The 19807-nt window shown below is 39.2% G+C and overlaps 3 protein-coding genes across 5 annotated transcripts in view; 1 reads left to right on the forward strand and 2 right to left on the reverse strand.

The window, feature by feature from the left end:
- camk2b2 (calcium/calmodulin-dependent protein kinase (CaM kinase) II beta 2) overlaps positions 1-2752 on the reverse strand; it is a 49013-nt gene extending 46261 nt beyond the window's left edge. For 2 of the 3 annotated variants that reach the window (XM_008423241.2, XM_008423238.2), the window contains exon 1: positions 2415-2751. In XM_008423241.2, the coding sequence (XP_008421463.1) occupies positions 2415-2476 (62 nt within the window). In that variant the 5' untranslated portion in view covers positions 2477-2751. Of the gene's footprint in view, positions 1-2414 lie in introns of all 3 variants that reach the window. The other variant, XM_008423239.2, reaches the window with a different exon arrangement.
- A 770-nt stretch (positions 2753-3522) lies between these two features.
- On the reverse strand, positions 3523-8285 carry nudcd3 (NudC domain containing 3). Its single transcript, XM_008423245.2, has 6 exons — positions 7928-8285; positions 6075-6385; positions 5487-5619; positions 5251-5394; positions 4985-5173; positions 3523-4173 (listed from the first exon to the last, which is right to left on the reverse strand). Exons 1-6 carry the CDS (start codon positions 8123-8125, stop codon positions 4063-4065), a joined length of 1086 nt encoding a protein of 361 aa, XP_008421467.1. The 5' UTR covers positions 8126-8285; the 3' UTR covers positions 3523-4062.
- Positions 8286-9216: 931 nt separating this feature from the next.
- mrps24 (mitochondrial ribosomal protein S24) lies at positions 9217-12132 on the forward strand. Its single transcript, XM_008423246.2, has 4 exons — positions 9217-9487; positions 10092-10169; positions 10455-10566; positions 11459-12132. Exons 1-4 carry the CDS (start codon positions 9446-9448, stop codon positions 11740-11742), a joined length of 516 nt encoding a protein of 171 aa, XP_008421468.1. The 5' UTR covers positions 9217-9445; the 3' UTR covers positions 11743-12132.
- Positions 12133-19807: the final 7675 nt, after the last annotated feature.

The following is a 19807-nucleotide window of genomic DNA, read 5'->3' on the forward strand; positions in this document are numbered from 1 at the left end:
AAGGAAGGAAGGAAGGAAGGAAGGAAGGAAGGAAGGAAGGAATTTCTGCCAAAAAATCTCAGGAATGTTCTATATAGATAAAAAATAAAAAAAATTTTGAAATTTCCGAGTTTCTTTTTTTTTTTTTTTGGCAGAAGTTTAAAAAGTGTCTGTGTGATTATTAATAAGTATCACATCTCATCTTCAAATGTGAAGCCTTATGATAACAGGACTAAATTATGCATCTGAAGCATTTCTGACATGCTGCCTTAGTGTTTGTGCATTTAGCAGATGGTGCAGAAACAACTAAATAAAAGACTTCAAACATTCTAGAGAAATTTATGTTTTCCTAAGTTGGTTTTCAAAATTCTTTTTTTTTTTTGCATCATCTTGATGTAATGGGTTGTTATCACCAGAAGGTGGCAGTAAAAGCTTCTAACTTTAATTCAAAATACACTGTAAAATAACGGCCTTTTAACACCGATAAACAGTAAAATTGTGACAGTAAAAATTCATAAGCTATAAAACAAAAACTATTACTTTGATATGAAGTTGTGAATAAATTAATCTGAGAAAACAGCAATTTGCACGTCTTACATTCATGCTTTCATTTCATTGATTGTTTTCATTTTCATTTTAGGAAAAAAATACATTTTCCTTGACTTAAAAAAAATTACAGTAAAACATCGACTACAGCATTATTTTTTGCCATCTAACCATAAGAGGAAAACATTTATCTCCAGTGCAACACGTGGTGGTGGCAGCATTATTCTGTGGGGATGCTTTCCTTCAGCAGGGCCAGGAAATCCAGTCAGCTGACGGGAAAACAGACAGACAATACACAACAAGCCCCATAAAGCTCCTGTTTAGATCCAAGCATGGCCCAGTCAAAGTCCAGAGCTAAGTCCAATTTACAGACACCCTCTAATCTGACAGAGCCTGAGCCATTTCAGAAAGTACAACGAACAAACATGTCAGTTTCTTAATGTACGACTCTCATAGAGTCACACTGCCAAAATATTACTGAGTATTGACTCAGAAGGTTGGAATACAAATGCACACTACACTTTTAAGATTTTCATTTTTTATTTTTGGTTAAAAAATTTTTTTATTAATTTAAAAAAGTCATTTATTTCCTCCCATCTCACAATTACGCTCAGTGTAGGGATGGGAATTTGTCACATCGTGTCATATTGTATCATATTGTGTCATTTATCGTTTATCGTGATAAATTTCACATTCGCTGTTGTCATTATAAATTACAATTAATGATGTTTAAAACCCAACAGAAATTGTCATTGTCGAAATTACCTGTTTTACTATTTTCTCCACTGTTTGTCATATACAATGGCTGCGCCATGCAGTCACCTAAAAAAGTAATAATAAATCGTTACTTTTCTCATTATCACAATAGAACCGCAAAAACACATTGCGATAAAACTTCCGAGTCCATATCTCCCACCAACAGCTCTGTGTTAGTTTGCCATTTAAAATCCAGATATATAATAATACATTTGGAGTTTGGGACTGGAATATGACAAAATGAGGAAAAGTTTGGAGTCAAAGAAACAAAAGTCAAGTCCTGGAGAGAGATTCACCTCAGAGAGGGAGACCTTAATAAAACCAAACACAAGCAAAGTGGCAGTGAGGATCTGCAGTCAGCAGCAGCAGCTGCAGCCTCTGAAGCAGATCCTTTCGTTTCAAACTCATCTTTCCTCGTGTGACTGTTCACAGCCACCATAAACAAAAAACCGCTAAACTAATCATTTAGGGTTTAATAAAACAGAGATCTCAACTTCCTTCCTTCCTTCTCTCTGTGTTTTTTTTTCCTGCTGTGGAATAAATGTTCCTGCGAGGCAGACATTGCAGAGAGATCCTCTCTACCCACGCACAGCCTGACAGAGACACTGAGTCCACTTCGCATCTGCCCACTGAGGCGCCCATCGCCCTCTTCAGACTCGTTTTGTCTGCAGACACATGTTCCAAAAAACAAATAAATAAAATAAAACCACAAGGCACAGCTCATTAGACTCCCAGCAGATCATTACAGCAGCAGCATCGCTTTGACTTCCAACACATGAAGCTTTTTTTCCCCTCTATCAGGCCTGTTTGTCCCTAATTAGCCTCTGGGCATGAGGAGGAAGAGGAGGAGGAGGAAGAGGGGATGCCCAGGAGTCATTCTTGCTTCCTCGGGCACATTTGATGTCTCTCCTAGAATTTCTTCTGCGGTTTAAAGTCCAAAGGCAGAAATAATAATAAATTAGGAGTTTTTTAGAACATTCTGGGACCAACCCTGCAAATTAGCGGGAGGAGGAGGTGGAGGGGGAAGAGGGGGGGGATCTCCAGACCTCCATCCCTCACGCCGCGGCCAGGACAGGACAGGGTCATGCAGGCGGGCATGCAGGACACACACAACGACCCGAACGCGGACTTACTTGCCGAGCTCCTCGTAGAGCTGGTACTCATCTGTAAAGCGCGTACAAGTGGTGGTGGCCATGATGCCTTGCTCCTCGGACGGACTGGATGCCTGTGTGTGTGTGTGTGTGTGTGTGTGTGTGTAAGTGTGTGTGTTTGTAAGTGTGAGTGTGAGGGAGGGGAGTCCCGAAATGCTCTGGCTGCGGACCTCTTTTTTTTTTTTCTTTTTTTGTTTGGTGGGTGGAGGGGGCTTCAGTCTCCGCCCACCGCGGCGCTCCGGACGGCTGAGTGGTTGAGCTGCAGCCCGGTGCGCTCTCACGGTCCCCGGCTCTCTCTGCTCCGCAAAGGCGAGCAGCAGCGCGGACGCTTTAAATACCGAGAGGAGACGCTCAACACATGACGTGATCCTCCGGAGAGGGAGGAAAGAAAGTGAAAACACGAGGGGAAAGCGTGGAAACCACGGAGGAGGGAGGGGACGGGGGCGTTAGGAGCCGATCTGGTTACATTCATGATACATCGGGCTGAATCCAGAACTCTCTGGATGATGGTGATTTCGCATCATTGCAGCGAGGCTGATGCAGGATCTATTTTTAGGTTTCAGCGAGGAAAATCCTGAGTTCACCAGAGAATCTCCAGATTCTCCAGGAACTTTCTGCTTCATTGTGTCAGTTTGAAGAGGACAGACAGTGTTATGTTTGTTCCTGACACATGGTGCCATTTTATAGCACAAACTGTTGTTACGTTCAGTTGTTGTAAAAATGCAATATCAAAAATCGCAAATTGATATGTATCTTTAACACATAACCAGCTTTAAGAAGCTGCTGCTCTTCAGCACCTGGATGAAGTTTGGAGTTGGCCCTTCCCACTAGATTCAAATCTATTAGTGAAGGTTTACAGAGGTCATTAAATGTGGACAAACCCCCGGCCAAACATTTACAGAATCAAATACATTTGGTGCCAAATGTGACACAAAAATCTCCTGCTGCACAAACAAAAATGGATTTATATCAATTTCATTCGATTTTATGAATTAGCAGAGGGCTGATGTTTGGTGACCTCTGGAAACTTCATTAAAATCTTTTTTAAATTGAAAAATAAAAAGTCAAGATTTAAGGTTTTTTTTTCATATTTAACATGTCTTTATTCAACAAATCATTTGAAAAGCACTAACCCATAAACAATCATCCCATCAGGCCATCGCTTTGCTGAAATGTCTGTCAGTGTCTTTCTTTGACTTTTAAAATTAGACAGAAAATGATGAATTGCGACAGAAAAAACCTTTATCTCCATGACAATTTCCAACATCGGTTCCACTGATAAAAGCAGATATTTGCAGCAGGATTGGGTTGAATCTCCCGAAACTTTGGTTGAGACTTTAGCAGGAAACCTGTTGTACAGATGTTTACCAACAGGGGGAGCTGGTTCGACAAAATCAAACCAGAAAATAAAGAAGTAGGCACAACGAATCTCAATAAATAATAACCGAATAAAGAAAGTCGTTCACTCTGCCAAACATCAACCTGGTGTTTGGCATCAGGATGCGCCTCTGTCGTTATTTTCCTTCCACCCGTCTTATTCGATCCTCTATGTGCAACGTCTGACCGTCCTGCAATGCGTCCTGTAGATAAAATCGAGTCGGTTCGTCTCTGGCCCGGTCCGAGCTGCCTCTCAGAACTGCACGGCGCTGGGCGGGATGTCAAACATGGACGGGTCGAACTCCTGGCCCTTGAAAGGTGAGCCCTCTGCGTCCCAGCCTTTCTTCAGCATCTCATGCACTTTCTAGGAGCCAAAAGACAAGCAGATGTTACCCTGAAGACCTGATGTCGAGTTGAAGTCCGCTTTATCTGTTTAACCTCAGCATTCATGTGTTTAGCTGCTTTTCAATGGACTATAAAATTGCATGAATCGAAAATAAAAATGTTAGATCAAAAGTATTTGCACTAAGATGAGGTAAATTGAAATTGGTGCATTTTGCAAAACTGCGACAGAAACCGTTGTTCCAACTATTTAAGTAATTTAAAATCCTAGCAGCGACAGTTGGATCAGATTTATTCATAACTCAGCCATGATGCTAGTAATCGTCATTTATCAGTCAATCAGAGGAGACGCCGGCGTCTTATTCAGGTTTTGGAGCAACAAACCCGCCTAGTTGGGAGCGTGTTGCATTTTGTGGAAATTGTAGACGATGATTTTACAGAGGAGTTATGGATTCAACATGTTAGAATGACACACAACGTTTTTATGAAGTGTGATGTTGAGAGCTCTGGTGGAGGCAGCTGCACTTTGTCCAACAGAAACAGAAACAAGCCATCATGCTCCTTCTACTTGCTGTCGTCTTCTCTGTCATTTTCGCCAGTAGTAACATCAGCCGTTGGTCATGTGACTCACGTGATGCAGTTGCAGTTTTGTGAAATACATTTATTTTGATAAATAAACCTCATCCCAGTGGAAAATTTTTGAATCAAAAAAAGTTACGTTTTTTTGAAATTGGTGCGCTTCCATTAAGGACATTTATTTTCAGAATTTCAATTTGCACAATGCAATGGTTAACGAAAACGCGGCTATTACAACATGTGTTGATGTTCCTCACCATTTCGTGACTCTGTGGTTTCCCCTGCTGCTTCTGGTGATAGTCGAACGTCAGCCTGTCCAGAACGGCGTGCTCTTCCTCGTCGACCGTTGCCATGGAGCGCTCGCGGTTGATCTGGTTGATGTCGATCTCCTTTTCGCCTTTCAGCACCGAGTTCCACCAGACCTCAGACGTCTTGTTGAGAGAAAGCTGCGGCGGGGTACACCTGCCGGTTAGCCTGACTCTGACGCGCAGCGGCGTCAGACTCTTGCGAACGCCGCACTCACCAGCACGCACTTCCCAGGCTCCAAACTCCACAGAGAGTCTTCGGTGTTGATCTTATGCGTGAACTCTCCCTCCATCAGCGTTTTCTCCTCCAGTCCGTCCCTCACGCTCACTCGCAGGCCGCCGCTCTGCAGGCCAACGCTGACCTGAAGGACGGCAGTGGACAGCGGTTAGCGGTTAGCGCCAATGACAACGGAAGAGTCCGGTCATTTCAGGAGGTTGAATGAGCTCAGCTCACCTGTCTGCCCTTCACCACCGTCTTGGGGACGAACACGCGGACCTCCAAGTCGGTGTAGTCCTGGGACCAGCTGTAGTTTTCACGCACGGCTCCGTTGTAACTGTCCGGGTTTGACTGGAACTCATTTTGAGGTCTGAAACAAAATAATGCACCTAAACATTTCATGCAGCACCGTCTTTTTTAAGCTAAGATTGAACAGTTAGCTTTTGAACACATTTTGTCTGCCTTCCTCAAAAGGCATTTTTATCTGTTATAGCATGTTGCTACCACTTGAGGGCAGCATAAGACAATTTAAGAAACTCGAGCTCTGCTAGGAGATTTAGCTTCAACATTCCTTTAGAGTTTCTTTGGCCATGTTGTAGAAAATCAGATTACAAAACATATTCACCAGTTGCATTAGTAAATTATTATCTTTTTAATATTTATAGAAAAATAAATATTTTACCATTTGTGTAATTCTGCTGTGCAACTCTACATATTTTGTTGCATTGCCTGTCGGTTTTTCAAACAGCTTTTAAGTTCTTTGTGGGGCCATGGCATGGCAAAGTTTGGGAACCCTCAGAACACCGGAACATGGTGGGCACTCACCTGTCTTCTGCTGCTGCTGTACGGTTAGCCACTGCCTGATCCCCCTCACCTCCTGGTCCGCTGCTGGCAGCTTGCGTTATCCCAGAATCTTCAGAAGCTGCAGGAGCGGAAACTTGGCCCGCGTCAGAGGAAGCGCTCTCAGTCCGCGATGGCTCCGCGCCGCTCTTCTCCTCGGTGGCCTGGCAGAGCTCAGAGGACACCTCCACCTCCTGGGCAGCAGGGGGAGCACGCGAGCTCTCCTCCTTCTTTCGCTGGTCGCTCAGCGCTCTCTCTCTGTCGTGTTCAGCCAGCTTCTCAAACAACCCGAATGTCTGGAGAGGATGAAAAATCAGAGCATATGGCCTGATTAAAGGTAGAAATAGTGATGAAGATTTTGCGAAACGCAGAGTTACTGACAGCAGAAAGTGTTTGGAAATGAGAGATAAATATAGATACATGTTCAATCCTTTCACTTCACAATTATGCACTTTTTATTAGTCTATTGCATAAAATCCTAATAGTCTGTGCTACAAAAAGCCGTCCTCCCGAGCAAAGAGAAAGTGAACAAGGTGTTAATGTTAATTCCATATTTAAAGTGTGGCCAATATGGACTGAATGGCTACGGTTCACTCCCTCTGCTGCCATTGCTAAAATTTCCAAGTACGCCTCACTGCAGCAAACAGAAAGGATGGACCACTGTCAGCGTCATACCTTATTTGGAAACGTGACCATTACACTCCGGAAGTGAAGGGGGCGCTATTTCCTATTTTATCCATGGTCTCCCATTTCATTATTCTCTAACAAAACACCATCAGAGCTAATTAAAATGACATAGACGAGACCTTTAAACATTACAAATATATATATATTTATGTCATTTAATTAGCTCCTTAAGAAAATTAAAAGGTATGGTGTTTTGTGAGGGAATTTATATTTTTCGGTTCCAGTAATGCCAGAATTAATATTAAATAATAAAGACTTAATGGTATTCTGAATAGTAACGTAATTATATTAGTTGTGTTACCACCCCCACGCCACTAGAGGCAGTAGCAGACCCGAAAAGATGCGACTAAGGAGCAGATTTAAAAGTACACCAAAAGCTACAGAATTTGTTAAAAACTGTGAGCTGCGCTGAAGTAAATAAAAGAGAGAAATTCAAATACATGCTGAGAGTAAAAATCCTTCCTAAATATGAAGATATATCACAGATTCAAAAGAAAATAAAAACGGGAGACCGTGGATAAAATAGGAAATAGCGTTCCCCTTCACTTCCGGAGTGCAATGGTTCCATTTCCAAATAAAGTATGAGACTGACAGTGATCCGTCCCCTACCCTTTCTGTTTGCTGCAGCAAGGTCCTAATCAAAATTTCAGGCAGACTACAATTCTCAAACAGCGCAGAAAATCGATGTCATCATTCACTACTTCTCCCTCTGTTCACTGATTGGCCAAGTAGAAATTCTACCGGAGAAATCCAGGTGAATGGGAGAAATTCCAAAGTGTCTGTGAAGCGAGATTTGAACTGAAATTGGGTGGAACTGCAGCAGAAGAAAGATGTAAAATCCCAAAGTGTAAAAAAAATAAGAATTCAAGTTCAAGGACTGACTCGGCCTGCAAGTACAGTTTAAATAAATAAACATTTACCTGTAAACATTATTCATTAATGTTGATGTAATGTATTAACTTGTCTAAAATGTGAATTATTTGCACGATTTTACCAAAATTTTAATAATCAATGGAAAATTTTTTTTTTTAATTACAGAATGTAATTTGGGTTTAAAGATGTAAAATTCAGATTAAGTGACAGTTTTCCAGGTGGCTGTGGTCACGGCGCCAGTGTACCCCAACCAGCTAAACAGGTTGACAAATCTTCACCTTGAGCACCATCTTCTCCGCCACTCCTGGAGGGAAACCCATCCTGTCGTTAGGACCAGACAGCAGCCGGTAAAAGTCCGTCTTTCGGTACAAAAAGCCAAAGTAGATCTGCAGAAAGTCCTGAATGTTCCCAACGTGCTGGAGGATCCCCAGCAGAGCGTTGTCGTACATCTCTGTCATCTCTAGCGGCGACGCCATCCCACCGTCTAATGATTCCGTCTGTCAACAAACCTGAGGACTATTCAGTCCGACAGCCAAACACCGTCAGGACAGAGAAGTTTGAGAATAAGCAGGACGAGTTGAGCTTTCTTTACGAATGTTTTCCTCTTTCCAGAACAATACACCTTGTTCCGGTTATTGGGTTTCAAAATAAAAGTTCACTATGCCCCATGAGCTGATAGTGATTGCTGTTCCAGGATGTGGAAACATACTGAGACTGTATGTTAGACTGAAGACAACTGGGTCAGGGGGAGCTACAGCTGATACAGCTTTAAAAAGATGTGTGAAAAGCAGCGAGTCTAATCTGTAGAGGTGGGCAGATCGATGCAAAAATATTGAAAATATCAATACCAATCAGTACTAGAATCTGATCAATAAGCGTGCTAAGAACAATACTGTACTTAAGTTTCATGTCATTTTATTTTTACATTGTAGTTTTTTTTTTACTTTACTTAAGAAGTAATGCTTTTCTATGATTGGACACAATTAAACACATAAAAAAAATAAATACATTTTTGTATTTATTTTTGCTCACTTATTTAAATTAATAAGTAGTTCATATTTTCTGCAGTTGACTCATTCCATAAATATTATGGTGCGTTTTTGCTTCATCTGTGCCCTACGTAGGTACACTTCATGCACTCATTTTGATATTTTCCCGAATGACTATGAATTAGGTGAATTTAAAAAAAAAGTTAAAACTACAATTGGACAAACGTAGATTTAAAAACAATTGAATTGATTACTTGTTCAGTGGAGTTCAAATGCAGTTGGTACGATCAATTTCTTACGTTTTAATTTATGTTGGGAACATCCAACATTATTAATGGAAACAACAAAATCAACATAGTAACAACAAACAGTACAATGAATATTCCAACAGACATAAAAAGTAATGACAAATCTGTGTTTATTTTATTTTTATCAATAGCAAAACATATTTTTGAGAAAAACTTTTAAACCTCGTAAATTATTTTTCATTTTGTTCTCATTTTTACTGTTAATAAAAATGTATACTTTGGTAACAGTTTTTAACCTGCTTTATTTGTGCATTTCCGGTGGGTACATGCTATCTTGGGGCCGGTGGAAACCTATAACCACAGCGTGAGTTCCAGTTCCAGCTCCAGGTTGGCATTGCAGCTTTCAGCAAGAATTAATATTTAGGCAATCTTTCACAAGCTGTAATAATCGCAGCGTCCAAAAATCGATTCCACCATATCTGAGTAACTGTTCCGGAGTGAGGAAATAGTGTATTTCCCTTTATTTGACGGTTTGTTCACATTTTAACGGGAGGGAAACATGGCCGCGTCCTTGAGTTTCACAGGGAGCGCGAGGCTGCTGGTAAGAAATTGATTGAAAGTGAAATGTTTGAATATTAAAACATTATTTCTGTTGATAATTACCTTTTAGTAAGTTTAATGTGTGCCTATCTAAACTCAGTGTTACCTCATAGCTTTATAACTTTATTGTTAAAAAAGTATTTAGCTTTTGAGTACGTCTTTTTTTTCAAAATGGAAAAAAAGATGTATTTTTTTTTCTGTCGTTAGCCATTGAAATAAAAAATAAAATTGCGAATGGGCGGAGAAATAAATAAATCCGTATGTTTCTGTAAATATCTCCAATAATAATCACTGTAAAATCGTTAATCATGTCAGTTATCCCAATTTAGTACAGTATATAAGTTAATAAATAATTCTCTTTGTGGTTAAAAACTTCCTTTACAATTTGTTTTAAACTAAGACTATTATATTATATTATATTATATTATATTATATTATATTATATTATATTATATTATATAGACAAGTCTTTAGCTTGTCTGGATGTTGTAATTTGCTATGAATGTGATTTTGTTTCCTGAAACTTCCTCCAAACATCATCTGAACAGTCTAGACTCATCATGGATTTTGGTTTTGTTTCCATGACATTCTTCCATTTTTTTCAGACTGCCTTGGCCCGATCTAGGGCGCTGTACAATTCCTTCGAAAGCAGAAGCTTCCATGCAACAGCAGTGTGCTGCAAGGTAAACATGCATCCTGTTGCTTTAGGTTCCTTTTAAGCTATTGGAAGATATTACAACTCTTTTGCTCTGTTTGTTTTAAAAACTTTACAACATTTTCTGCAGTCATAATGAAATGCTTTTGTTAAAAACCCAACTGGGTTATGTTACCTACAATTCAGTACCCGTCATTTCTTGTTTTTCTCATCGGTTGTGACTAAGGCGTGTTCACTGAAGGAGGTTGTGCTGATATAACTCTTTGAACATTTGCTGTTTTCCGTCTCATCTCCCTCTCCTGTCATTTTGTAGAACCGAGCGGCTCGGATCCGAATTGGCAAAGGAGACAAGCCACTGACGTATGAGCAAGCGCTTCATCCTCATCAGATTGCTCACCGCAAAGGATGGCTGTCTCAGCACGCCAGTAAGGACAACCAAAGAAAGGCCAAACACAGCTTCACAGCACAAATCCACAAACTAAACATACTGAGATGCATATTAACATCAGTTCTGCCATGTTATATTCCTGAAATGACGTCTTTTAGCCAATTCAAAGCCCATTTTCAAACCCTCACATTACCATTAGGTCTCTTCCTCCTTCCATTTAGTTTCCAGGTTATAAAATCATATTTTATCAGTTTATGGTCTTGGTAGTTATTCATTTTCAGCACTTATGGAGATAAATAGCATAAAATGAGCAAATATCTCATATGATTTGATTTAATGTTGTTTTATCTTATGAAAACTTTGATATCATTTATTTTGTTTCTGGTCCTGTCAAGACTGTTGACTTATATGAAATATGACAGATTAAAAAATAGCTCCAAGTGACACCCTGCAGACAGATACTAATTACTGGAGTCATGAACTCATTTATTTACAGCAGACCAAGTGGACTGTGAGAAAATCCCATTTGACAAATACTCTGCCCTCTAGAGGCAACTAGAAGCCACAGTTTCCAGATTAAAGGGGTTATAAAAAATGTAAACTGTAAAACTTCCATTTTAGATAGTTTAATAAGATAACTAAATCTATACAAGGTGTCGATGATCTCAATTTTCAGTTATTGCTAGACTATCAAAGACTAGCAGCTTTTTAAAATATTTGTATGTCATTTTTAATTTTCAAACATTTACACACTTTAATTTGTTGCAGATAAAATTTTAAGGTAAGCCACCAAATATAAACTGTTTCAGGAGGAGCAAAAAAAAAAAGAAAAAAATTTCCTTCCATCCATACATGGCTCTTTATAGCATTAGCTTAGCACAGTATAGCACTTTTTCTTTTTGCTGATCTCATATATTTGGCTCTGGCAGGTAACCTGAAGGGAGAGCAGGGTGCGGCGGAGCGGACCGTGGAGGATGTCTTCATCCGGAGGTTCATGTTCGGGACCTTCCACGGTTGCCTGGCCAACGAGGTGGTGATCAAGCGCCGTGGAAACGTGCTTATCGTGTGCGCACTGATGCTGCAGAAGATGCCGCCTCAGAAGTTTTACTTTTTCATCGGATATACAGAGTCACTGCTGTCCCACTTCTATAAATGTCCGGTGAAGTTAGAGATCCAGACGCTCCAGGAAAAAGCCGTGTACAAGTACGTCTGACAGAACCAGCTTGTCGTTTTGTCTTAAAATAAAAACGTTTAAGAAAGGAGCATTGGACAAAACTGCCCAATGATGTATTGATATGTCTTTTGTATTTTTTAAGTTGTAACTGGAGCATAAACCCTGTTTTTATGGCATCTACATTAAATTCAAAATACCCAGACTGAGATATTTTGTACAGTTTATGCAAATTTGTGCAATTAAATGTTGCATAAATTTGTTAGAAATGAATGGAGATGTGAGCTGCTGTTATAATGAATATAGAATATGAACAGATTAAAGTAACATTAAAAATCCAGGTTTTAAAGTAATTTTTTCTTATTTGTACATTGCGACCTTTTATGCTCAAAATTGGCAGAAACTCATTAAACATGTTCAACTTTCCATGTTTATGTTGTGTAAATTTGGATTCCTTTCATATTTTGGCAACATTCAATATTTATTTTTGTGTTGAGATAAAGGAATAAAAAAATAAAAAAAATTAACCACCAGAACAAATGCAAATATTTAATGGAGTGAAGAGAGTTACAATAAATAACTCCTAAAATTTTTAATAATTTTTTAATATGCTATTTCTCAAAATGGAAATAGCAATAATTTAATATAGAATTAATTTGAGCTATGCTAAATGTATTGATTTCATTTTACAAGTAGACATATTTATGATTTAATGTCATGTTCCTTTTTTTAGTGAAGCCCATCATGAATTAATTGGGGCCTGCCATAGCATTACATATGGAAGGGCAGTGACCAGGGGTGAAAGTAAGGGGGTACTGCAGGGTACTGCGTACCCCTAAAAGATTTAGCGGGGTACGCAGTACCTGCAAGAGAGGGGAGCTGCTGTCGGCTGTAAAAAAAAAAATCAATGGGTTCACTGTGCAGCTGTGAGTTCACCCACTAATCAGCCGTGACTGATTAGTTTTTCCAAGAACAATCTAAAACACGACTTAATCAGTTAATGAATTGCTTTTTTCTCATTTCATATCGTTTCTCAACTGCCTCCCTGCTAAAATCTTTTTAGACTTTGGTGGGGTAAAATTGACTTCGAAATTAATAAACTTCCAGTTGAATTTCACCAACAAGTCCTTCAATATTGGAAATTAATCTATAAGCATAACCTCATAACACCCCTATTTGGAATAATAGATGCATCTTAATAAAGAAAAAATCCTTTTATTTTGAAGAATGGATGGCAAAAGGCATTTAGTCTGTTCAACATCTCATGGATGACAGAGGGAACATTTTGAACTTTGAAGAATTCCAGCATAAATATAATTTTACCTGCACTTAAAAAGAATTTCAAGCTGTAATTAAAGCAATCCCTCAGGCTTTGATTAACACAATACAAGGTTCATTATTTTATGCAGCCTCAGTACCACGGCTTTACTCACTGTTTATCCAAGACTACATTTTTATAGACAAACACTGTGACAATAAAACAGTCATCACCCAAAAGACTCCCCCTTTCCACTTTTAAGTATTTAAGTTCTTTAAATGTTTTATTTATATATAAATTTCTCAACTATATAAATTGCTAAAGAAACCTGAGAAGCATTCTTTAAAAATAAAGTGGTATCGTCGGCTAGTTGACTAATAATCTTTTTATCAGCAATAGAGATACTTTTCAAATGGTTGATTTGAATGAAATCTGAAAGTAATTGAGAGCAGATCAAAAAGAGGTATGGGGTCACCGGGCAACCTGGCCTGACACCTCGCTTTAGATCAAACCTGGGAGACGTACCAGTATAAAGCTTGATTGAACAATTAGCATTTTTATACATGGTTTTGATTGCAGCACAAAAGTAAGAGCCAAAATCAAATTTCTTTAACCTCTCCGGAACATGGCCTCCTTTTGAGCAATATGGCTGAAAATAACATGCCCAAAATGAATTGAATGTATCTCAAGAACTACAGAGTTTATTTTAATTGTTTTGGTATCAAAACAAAGGCAAAACCCTAGAGAACATGTTGCAGCTCTAAAAGCCACCCTGACCAGATGCTGACTCACCTCAACTGGCTCCTCTCGACATGAAGAAGCAGCAGCTCTACTCTGAGTCACTCCTGGATATCTGTCCTTCTCATCGTATCTCTAGCCCAGACACCCTACAGGGAAAACTAATTTTGGCAGCTTGTATCCGTGATCTCGTTCTTTCGGTCATGACCCAGAGCTCATAACCAAAGACGAGGGTAGAAACTTGGATCAACCGGTAAATCAAGAGCTTCACTTTTTGGTTCAGCTCTCTCTTCACCATGACAGATGGGTACAGCACCTGCTTCACTGCAGACGCTGCACCAATCCGCCTGTCGATCTGCTCCTCCATTTTTCCCTCTTTGGTGAACAAGATCCTGAAATACTTGAACTCCTCCACTTGAGGCAGGACATCCTCCCCAACCCAAAGAAGGCATTCTATACTTTTCTGGCTCATTTATTTATGCATTTATTTCTATAGCTATGAATTTTTATTTTATTTATTGAGATGATAAAAGAAAGAGCCTTGAACACATTGATCAACAGGTTTGTATGTCATTCAACACAATCTCTTGGTTTTCTCATTCAGGGTGTCAGATACACACACAAACACACACACACACACACACACAAATAATACACATGCACAATAAAGTATAGGTGGTAATGTTAGCTAGTTGGTTAGATAACTAGTGTTAGCTAACTTTGAAGAAGGCTAATATGTTGATTCGTGACAATAACACTGTCACAGTACTCATGATTGACACACACAAACACATTTGTGAGATAAAAAATAAAGATAATACTTATATGTAAGAGTTCTTGCTGTGTAAAACAATATTATTCAGGGATGACACTTAGGTCTCAGTGTGTTTGGTTCACAAAAAAATGTTTTCCTGACATTCACAGTTAGTAAGAAACAAAGATTCCCATTAAATTCCATAGGAAATGAATGCGGGTCATTTTGGACCCACTCACGGAAGAATGGGGTAATAACATAAAACATGCTATTTCTTAAAATGTATAAAAGATAAATTAAAAATTTGAATTGCATGATATCAGTAACATGTTTCTTGAGGAATACCTGGAATATGAAGTGATGAAAACTTTTCATTACAAAGATATTGCAAAAAGATGACCTCACCGGGTCAAAAAGGACCCACTTACACATCAGAGGGTTAAAAACACCTTTCATCCTCATCGGAAAAATTGGAGCTAGTATTTTAGAGTCGTTATTAAGAAGGCAGATTGGACGCCAATTATCAATCAGAAAGGGGTCTTTTTTAGGTTTGGGAATTAATGTCAGAAGGCCTTGACACAGAGTGTGAGGAAGAGTTTGGTTATCGATACATTCTGCAAACAGCCGGTGGAGGAACGGGGCCAGTTGTTCTGCAAAGGTGATGTAGAACTCTGAAGTTAGGCCATCAACTCCTGGAGATTTGTTGAGTTTTAGGTGCTTGATGGCAGACAGGACTTCAGCAGGAGAGAAGGGTCTATCACAGATATTCCTTTGGTCATCATTAATTGACTTAGTTCCACTAAGATGTGTAAAGAAATTTTCAGATTCAGATTTATTGTATTGTGATTCATACAACTCACTGTAAAAAGTAGAGCAATACTTTGATATTGTTTGGGGATCATCAGGGATAAAGTTGTTAATGTTAAGTTTTTGTATTGAATTGAATTGACCACAGATTCTTTCTAATTGAAAGAAATACGCAGTATTTTGTTCCCCTTCCTCCAGCCATTTCCTTCTCAATCTCACAAAAGCCCCCTCTGCTTTCCTTCTGTATATTTCACTTAATTTATTTTGTTGAATGGCTAAATCCTTTAAGTCATTTTCAGATAAATTTTCAGGTAAGATTTGAGTAATTTCAGTTATTCTGAATGTAGGAGCTATTGGTTGGTTAAATCTTACAATTTAAATTGTTTAGTTTATTCTTATTATTTGTTTATTTCCTAGTTGATTTATCATTAGAATTTTTGCTTAATTTGCTGTTTAGAATAAATTATTTGATTAGGAATTAACTTAATTAGTAAATTAATTTCAGGCTGGGGTGGGGGTATATCACAGTATAAATAGGTGGGTCTTGGGTAGCTTATTATGCACATGGGTGGTCATAAGGTTTTTTACCAGCCTATCAATCAGTCACATCAGTCAGTCAGAGAACAGGTACAGGAATCAGAGCAGAAGCAGAAGCCTGTATCTTTTTGCCTGAACAGTAAAATAAAACCAAAGAACTATATTTTGACTTTTGATCCTTTTTGCTGCGTAAACCAGAATCCACGGTGCATCAGGTGACTATTTGAGTTGGATTCACCTTTTCTTTAGATCACCTTGGAGTTTTGAGTTTTTTGATTTTTGAATTTAAGTTTTGGGACAAATGGTCACTACACTGGATATTACATTTGTTTCTTCGTCTCTCCTGGATTTAGATAGAGGCACTAAACTCTCTGAAATATTTTGTAACTTCAAATTTAAGAAGTTCCCAATTTCTAGAGAAATTATTAATTAAGGCTTTTTTCCAGAAATGGTTTATTAATAATTTGACTATCACTTACTAGCACATTTTTAAGATGGAATTGTTAAGTTTCCAATAAGAACTTTTGAATGTGGGAGTAATGGACCTTACCACAGCGGCCGCGTTTCATTGACTAATGCCCATTTCACGTCACAGCGCAGCTACCACGTGCGTGACCGAAAATCTGAAACGGAAAGCCTTGCTTGGATCAAAGCTTGTGCATGACCACATTTGCAGCTCAACCGTCGTAGGATCAATAAGAACAAAGGAGTGTCTGCAGGTTAAGTATTATTGCTTTGCTTTCTTTGTTTAGTGAATGACAAAAAGAAAGTCAATAATAAACACATCCATTATGAAAACCTTTCAGCCAAGTACAGCATAATGGCAGTACCGATACAACTTCTCCACCTTGAAGCCTGTCTGTTACACGGTCTTACGTTAGCTGAACAGATCAATATGCAATGTGTACCGTATCTGACATACATTAAAGATTTTTTATTTTACCTGAAAAGGCTTTTTACTAAACTGTAATCGTGTTAGCCACGCTAGCACCGAGTACAGTGCCTAGGCCAAGACATACTCAAACATTTGCCAACAACAGAAATCACTGATTCAAAAGTAACCCTCAAAACCACAAATGCCAGACTTACCCAGCCTTGCAAGAACAATAGGTATCAGTGATCTTGTCCACAGCTATATTTATGCTGAGGGTCTGAGGATCTGCTGTTTTCCTCATCGACCGGTAGCATTTAGCTGCGACGCGCACAATGTTGGAGGCACAGCGTGACTCAAACACCTTGATGTCGTCCAAAAAAGATGAAATGAACTTGTTGGTTCCCCTGTCCATTGTCGTGGCAGATATTTTTTGAAAATCCGGCAGAAATGCTACACTAATTGACTCAGAAATACTCTGCAGAGGTCAGTCGAAATGAAAGATGCCATGTTTACATAGAAACTAAGCACTGCGAGGCTTTGTTTGTGAGACATGCAGCCACGTGGGATTTTCGAGGGACGTTTCTGGGCGGAGCTTGGTAAGGTCCATGTTAGGACAGAGTGAGCCAATCAACGATATTTCTTTGTGATCGGTTAAAGGTGTTATTAATATTTTAGAAGTAATGTTATTCTTATCTAAGCAATCAGAAACTAACCAGTATTCTATGCGAGACATTAAGGTGCGAGGCTTATTAGACAATGTATAATCTCTAAAAACTGGGTTTTTTATCCTCCATGTAGCTATGAGATTACATTTTTGTATAAAAGAGGACAAGTTAATAAAAGAAGTATTAACACTTGAAGGCCATCTATCTAGGGAGCTGTTCAAAGCAACGTTGAAATCGCCACCCATTAAAAGCAGAGCATTTGGGTATTTTGATAACCAGTGTAAAAAGCTAGCTTCTAATCCATCAAGTAAAAAATCATTTTCAGGTTTTGAATTATATCCATATACATTGGCAAGAAGGGCAATATTGTTGACATTCAGGCTTAAAATTATATAGTGGCCATTAGGATCACTTCCTAAGTGTAGAACAGAACCATTTAAGTTTTTTTTTTAAATAGTAACCCCTGCTGATCTTTCTGAGCCATGAGAAAACCATAGCTCATTTCCCCATTGAGTTTTCCAAAAGGACGCATCATTTGCTACACTATGTGACTCTTGAAAAAAGCAAATAGTTTGGCAAGTAAAAATAAAGCTTTTCATTTAACACTTTTTCTTAAACCCCTGGCATTTAATGAGAAGATTGAGAGGGACAATGTAGGATAAGTGGACACAGAAAACAACCTTCAGACCCCGAATGGTGTAATTTAAACCATGAATAGAATGGAGCTACACTGACTCAGCATGTCAGACACTAAGACTTAGAAGAAGCTAATTCAAATTGATATAAAAAGTGCTGAAATGCACAGCAAAGCAGAGACTGTACTTAATATAGTAAATACACTTAGCAAAGCACAGTCAACCAGAATTCAATAAAAAACATGCAATTATTTTTTAAACTTTGGAGTGAATTAAGATAATGTAAATAAATAGACAAACTGCCTTCAAGGATTAGAAGATAGAAAAGGATCCAAATATTAAATGTGTAGGTTTTGTAGGTGACCATCTGAGCAGAACCTGAGATCATGCCTACGAAGAACTTGTTGTGTCCATAAGGACAGGAGTGACTTTCTGTCCAGTTGGGGACAGCGGCGACTTGATTTCTTTTCCCTCAATGATCACGCAGACTCCAGCAAAATGGGCCTTTTGTCCTTTCCTGGCTGCGTCAATTAATGGCCACAGTTTTTCTCGCTGAGCCTTGTCAGCTGTGGTGAGATGCGCTGTAAACCTCAGCCTGTTTTCCTTCAGATAGCTGCTGCTCTTGGCCATTTTCCACACCAGGTCGCGGGATGTTCTGTTGGGGAAGCGGATCATGGTGGTTCTCGGCGCCCTCTGCTGGTCGTTGAAGGGACCCAGACGATGAGCGAGGTCAATACTTTCTTTCATCTTTACCTGGTTCTCCTCAACAACAGCACAGCAGATGTCGCTAACTTTGACTCTGATGTTTTCATGTTTATCCTCTGGGACTCCGTGTAGCCTTAAATTCCACCTACGCTGGTATTGCTCCATTTCGTTTATCCTCAATTCTATTTCAGACGTTTTCTGCACATTGTTTTCCGATATGGAGCTCACCGCGTTCACGTCGGATTTCAGCGTTTCAATGGGGTATATGCCACGAGAGGTGGTGACGTATTTCCGTTTGAATTTATGCCACATAGATTGGTTCCGGGTCCTGCTTGCTCCTATTATTTTCAGCCAAAGCTGCAAGATCTGTACCATGAAAAAGACGCAAAACTTAAAATATCTGTGAGCTACTGGTACAACAATCAAGTTTTTTAGTGTGCTGTTGTGTCCAGTAATTAGTCGGGACCATCCAGTGCCTAGTTTTTTCATTTTCCTGCTGATATCAAGGCGACAGCGGACTGTAGCCAAAACTTAGCCTCTACAGCTAATAAACGGTTTGTAGCTGCCTAGTATTTCAAAGCTTGAGAATATTGAAGATCCAGCGTCAGAAATGGGAAAACGGAGGTTAAAAAGGAGCTGTACGTTCTTCGTTCAGTGGAATAATTTGTTGGAGGAAAATAATGCCGGAGGAAATCCACTGCAACAGGAACAGGCTGAGAACAAAGGCAGCGATTCGGCACAAGGTGAGTCAATACGTGTGTTGATGCGTTTGTGTTATACGGAAAATGAAATTATTTTTAGGCAACTCCTTAGCTTTTTGTTATGTGACAATTATATAAAATACATTTAACATGCAGTCGGAGCGCCGAGTCCCTCCGATACCGAGCAGGTAATTTACGAACAGCCGAGGGCAGCAACGCTTCAGCCCGATCCAAACCACACAGGTAGTCAGTCAGATTAAGGTCCAAAACCTTCGCTTTACAGCCGTTTAAGTGGCACCGATCCACATAAAAAACCCACAGAACAAATGGTACAAATCACATATTTCCCGAATCCCGAAAATATGACACCTACCTTTGCTGTTTAATAATATAATCCACGTTAGAGTGAATTTTTCCACTTGGCTGCTATAAT

Source organism: Poecilia reticulata, linkage group LG12 (assembly GCF_000633615.1).
Source record: "Poecilia reticulata strain Guanapo linkage group LG12, Guppy_female_1.0+MT, whole genome shotgun sequence".
NCBI lineage: Eukaryota > Metazoa > Chordata > Actinopteri > Cyprinodontiformes > Poeciliidae > Poecilia > Poecilia reticulata.